General features: G+C 36.6%; 1 protein-coding gene across 2 annotated transcripts in view; it reads left to right on the top strand.

The window, feature by feature from the left end:
* Positions 1 to 5000, top strand: part of LOC115213895 (cadherin EGF LAG seven-pass G-type receptor 1) — a 233783-nt gene that overhangs the window by 220263 nt on the left and 8520 nt on the right. The window contains exon 27 of one of the 2 annotated variants that reach the window (XM_036504669.1): positions 4910 to 5000. This exon is cut by the window's right edge and continues 382 nt beyond it. The exons of the other annotated variant lie outside the window; for it this stretch is intronic. Coding sequence (XP_036360562.1) covers positions 4910 to 4932 — 23 coding nt within the window. The 3' untranslated portion in view covers positions 4933 to 5000. The remainder of the gene's footprint in view (positions 1 to 4909) is intronic. 2 annotated transcript variants of the gene reach the window in all.

Below are 5000 nucleotides of genomic sequence, written 5' to 3'. Positions count from 1 at the left end.
GACCTCGAAAGGAAGAAAGGCAAAGTCGACCACGGCAGAATTTGAGCTGAGAACGTTACAACGGACGAAATACCACTAAATGTTTAGTCGGGCGCGCTAACAATGATAATAATAATAATAATAATAATAATAATAATAATAATAATAATAATAATAATAATAATAATATAAAAGATGAGCTACAGCAAATATTCTGCCCAATATCACAGATTTGTTTGTCAGTTGTTGGACCATAACCAGTTGAGTATGTCCCTTAGTGACTGACGATATGTGCATCTCTGATCACGAGCAGAAGTAGTGGGGGAGCATCATAGCCGTGTGTTGAAAGGAATTCTTGGAGGTTTGGATAATTCACATTTGCAAACATGGGTGGTTCGTTCAACATCCTTAAACAATCCTTATTCAGGGACCTTTTGAGCGGGATGGGCTACTCGACCAGAAGAAAATTCTAACTGGGCCCCTCCTGAAAGGTCATGCGCTGTTTATCTTGATATAAGATCACCATATCGCGTACATATGGTTGTGATGCATGTGCCTGGTGTACCCTTATCAGACGGGTAGTCATGGTGGGTATACTGGGCTTCGTATATTTTACCCCAGTGTCACTTTGATGGCATGCACTGCTCTCTCACTGAAGAAGAAGAAGAAGAAGAAGAAGAAGAAGAAGAAGAAGAAGAAGAAGAAGAAGAAGAAGAAGAAGAAGAAGAAGAAGAAGAAGAAGAAGAATGATAATAAGACAGTAAAATACTGTAAAAATACTAACACACCACAGCACATACCCAAGGCACACACTGTTACGCTCGATAGTGCAGAGAAAGTACGTGGTAAAAATAAGATTACTGAAAGATGATCATGATGTTTATTGGCTGCAAACGCCACAAACGGCATTTAGAACAAAGGACAGAAAGATTTACATATATACAATTAACAAAAAAATTGATGACAACAAATGTCATTCTCTCCATACGGGTGAATGACATCAAGGGGTAACTAGGAAACCCCACTGATCCTGGATTATCCCTGTCCCCTCCCCCGAATCTGAAGGGAAACGTAAGGAGACGCCTCTCTTCAAACTGATCTCTCCATCTTACAGGTGCAAGCTCAGAGTAGGCCTGCTCCTTGGACCATGCTCACCTGCCTAATTCGCCCACCTTTCAATAAATTTATTGAGGAAAGTAGGAAGATATCCCTCTCTCCACCCTCAACTTTCATTTTAAATAGAAGTTAAAAAGAAGTCGATGACGACTTGGTCAAAAGGAAAGTATGTCTTCATTCCTTTTAGTCTACAAATATAACTTCTTTCGCCATAGACACTCGGTAGAAACGAAAACAGTCTCCCCTTCCTGACCAAAAGATACCAACAGAGGATACATTTATGTTATTATTATTATTATTATTTAGCACGTCGGGCGAAATGCTTAGCGGTATTTCGTCTGCCGTTACGTTCTGAGTTAAAATTCTGCCGAGGTCGACTTTGCCTATTATCCTTTCAATGTCGATAAATTAAGTATCAGTTGAATACTGGGGTTGATGTAATCGACTCATCCCCTCACCCAAAATGGCTGCCCTTGTGGCAAAATTTGAAACCATTATTATCATTATTAAGGCGGCGAGCTGGTAGAATCGTTAACCACGCCGGGCAAAATGCTTAGCAGAATTTTGTCCGGCTTTATATTCTGGGTTCAAATTCCGCTTAGGTCAACTTTACTATTCATCCTTTCGGGATCGATAAAATAAGTACCAGTAAAGTAATCGGGTTGATGTAATCGATTTACCATAACCTGGAATTGAGAAACCTGAAATGAAATTCCCATTGGCTCCTTCGCGATATAGAAGCTAATAGGAAATACATTTCACCTTATGGATTTCTGCATTATGAAATTTCAGGTTATATCGGGATATAATCTGATGCGTCCAGATACATACATACATACATACATATACATATATATATATATATATATATATATATATATATATATATATATATATATATATATATATAATATACAATGACTTAAACTTTGCAATGTTTCACTGCTATGCTGCTTCATCGGCTGATCTAATTGTGCATGTGATGCAATACAGACTGCATTTGCATTTATTTTTTCTTCTTATTGTTGTTGCAATTATTATTATTATTATTATTATTATTATTATTATTATTATTATTATTATTATTATCATTATTATCATTTTTATTATCATTATTATTATAGCCATAAGAAACCGCTGTTACTGTGGACTATGTCTTGTGCCTTGTTTGAGTATTCATTTTGTCTTTCTGTTGGGGAAATTTATATTTGCCTTCACCATTATGACAATGAAGTGTCTGAAGCCAAGTGAGGGAGAGAAAGAGAGTGAAAGAAAAAAGAGTGTGTGTGTGTGTACATTTTGTTATAGAAATTCAAGCGTTAGCGGTATGTTTCTTTGTGATGTGTCGCGCATTCAATACATCGCTAATAGTATATATACATATAAACTGACCTCAGATTTACATCATCCGTTTAGCTCCTGACTCTGCAATGTACTCGGGGAATATAAGTTTTAGTTAATGTAAAAAATACATGACACCAGAGATGATGACACGAGCACATTACACTATTTTCCATCCATCCATCCATTCATTCATATATATATATATATATTTCATCCATATATGTATTTGAGTTGTTAAATGTCAGAGGTGTATTTCTGACGCGGCAACAATGATATAAATCATTCATCCTATAGATTGATACTATGAATGGGTGGCGTATATGTAGTCTATCAGGGTGACAGAGTTGACAATTGCGAACCATAAGTGAGTAATGAGAGGCCCTGCCATTGATACTCCATTTGATGTTGGTGAAGTCATTTCGATGGTCAAGGAGTTTCCAGGTAAAGTGGGATGCGGAAGTGGAGATTTCCCTATCACTGCTTTTGAAGGAGTTTATGTACTGTGTACACCTTCACTTAGAAGTTATAAGTTGCCATGCCTGTGTAGTGTCTTGCAATACCGTCGGTATCCAAGTGGGAATTCGCTAAGATTTCAGCAGTTATAGGTTGGGGGTGTTGATTGGAGATTGTGTAGGAATGTGTTTGCATGTATTGTAGCGTGCGAGTTTTGAAGTGATATTGTCTAAGCAGGCGTAGCTGACGTTGACCTTGTGGGGATTGAAGAGGTTATGATGCCTATGGGTTCTAGAGAAATGTTTTTTTAATTAGTGTCAGGAAGCTCCTGCCTATGTTAGTTGAAACTTCTAGGTTGCATGGAGAACTGAACGACATTACTTTTCTCCTTTTGACTCTCTTCGAATTCGGGGATGGGAGATGGCTCGTCCTCCATATATACTTAACAGTAAAGCTACTCTTCGCTAATACTTCGTTATAGTGAGTCGCGGCCCTGTTGAAGATATATCTGTCTGTTGATAGGATAGAGAGTCTTCTACCTGTGACTAGATTTCTAATTACGACCGGGGTTGGTTGGAGTTTCTATGAATATATACAGTTTCCTCATTTATCTTTCTGTTTGTAAGTGTGGTACTTACCCGTCATCAGGTCTAGGCTTACACCCAGGAAGTCGCACTTTGTCAAATTGGTGGTAACTCATATAACTAGGTCAAATTCTTTGAAGATTCTTACCACATCATTCCTGAACTTATCCATGGTGTAGTCGTTCATACGGTCACTGACCTCATTGGATTATTTATCCTGGATACTCTTAGGAAGCCCACAACCACCACCACCACCACCACCCCTAGTTCAGCCCAGTACAGAGATGATGGTCTGACAATCTCAAGTTTACTAAAATGGATACATATTATTAAAGTTATCTACCTAAGTACATATTAAATCCAGTTAGCTAGGTAAAATGTAATTAAACGCTTATATTATAATCTTTTTCCAGAATTATTACCAAAGAACTACTTTCACGTGTCTATATTTGACTAAACTTGTTAATCTTCTCTGTTTTTCTTTTCTATAAATATGGGTTTAATGTGTAGAATATTTACCTTGTTATCTATGGCTGAGACATTGCGTATTCGATATTTGATTGTTCCAAAAGTACTCCATAGTTACAAGTCGGCCTGTTACTATCTGTATTTTTGAGAATCCTTTTTTCTTTTCATTAAAGTACCTATTATCATTTTCTTTTAAGGTATATTTATTATTGAAATGTATTTAGCTGCCTTTAGTTAAGCTTTTATTTCAGTTTCTCTAATTATATCGTGGTCACTGTTGGGACGATGTTCGCCTCATACCTGCATATATTATCTTTTTAACACAGCATGTTTATGAAAAGATTCTCAGTCAAAAACCACATCATGATGTCTTATATGTTAAGTATGGTGTATATATTTTAAGTATGATATATAGATGGCTATTTTAATCAAATGCGATTTCAATTGTTACACCGAATTTTTATTCAACCCAGCAGACTTTCCGCAACATCGTTAAATGTACTATTCACAGTTTCCTATATATCGGAGGTGACAGATTTCGTCTAGATATAAGACCAGCGAGTACATAACATTGGCAAGGCCTAAGGAGGCTGAAAAGCGTCGTCTGGCTTTCTCGTGGTCACTGCTGGAATGATCTTTATCTCCCTCCGGTATATGTATTGTTTTAATTCACCATGTCTATGAAGAGATTTTCTCTCGGACATAAACCACAGCATCATGACTTTCAGAGTTACATATATGTTATGTATGATACATAATTATTTTCATTTAATGAAGTTACATAAAGAACGTACTATATTTTTTGGAAAACTTGTTATTGAGCTGTCATTAAAACTCCTCTTACTGAGGTTTTAGTAAAATATACCACTTATAGGGCTGCTTTTAAAGTTAGCAGTTATTCAGATTTTAGTTATGCGTGAAAACATTATTTTTCCATTCAAATCGGTTTTTTTTGTTATTTTCAGGCCATATTGTGGTTTATTTATAAACGTTAAAGCGAGCGGAATATGTTCTTGGGTTCTCGTATTCTACGGGCTCGTGCCTTGAAGAACGAAA

Source organism: Octopus sinensis, linkage group LG7 (genome assembly GCF_006345805.1).
Source record: "Octopus sinensis linkage group LG7, ASM634580v1, whole genome shotgun sequence".
NCBI lineage: Eukaryota > Metazoa > Mollusca > Cephalopoda > Octopoda > Octopodidae > Octopus > Octopus sinensis.
The sequence above is the reverse complement of the archived record's forward strand: the minus strand, read 5'-3'. Positions and strand labels throughout refer to the sequence as shown.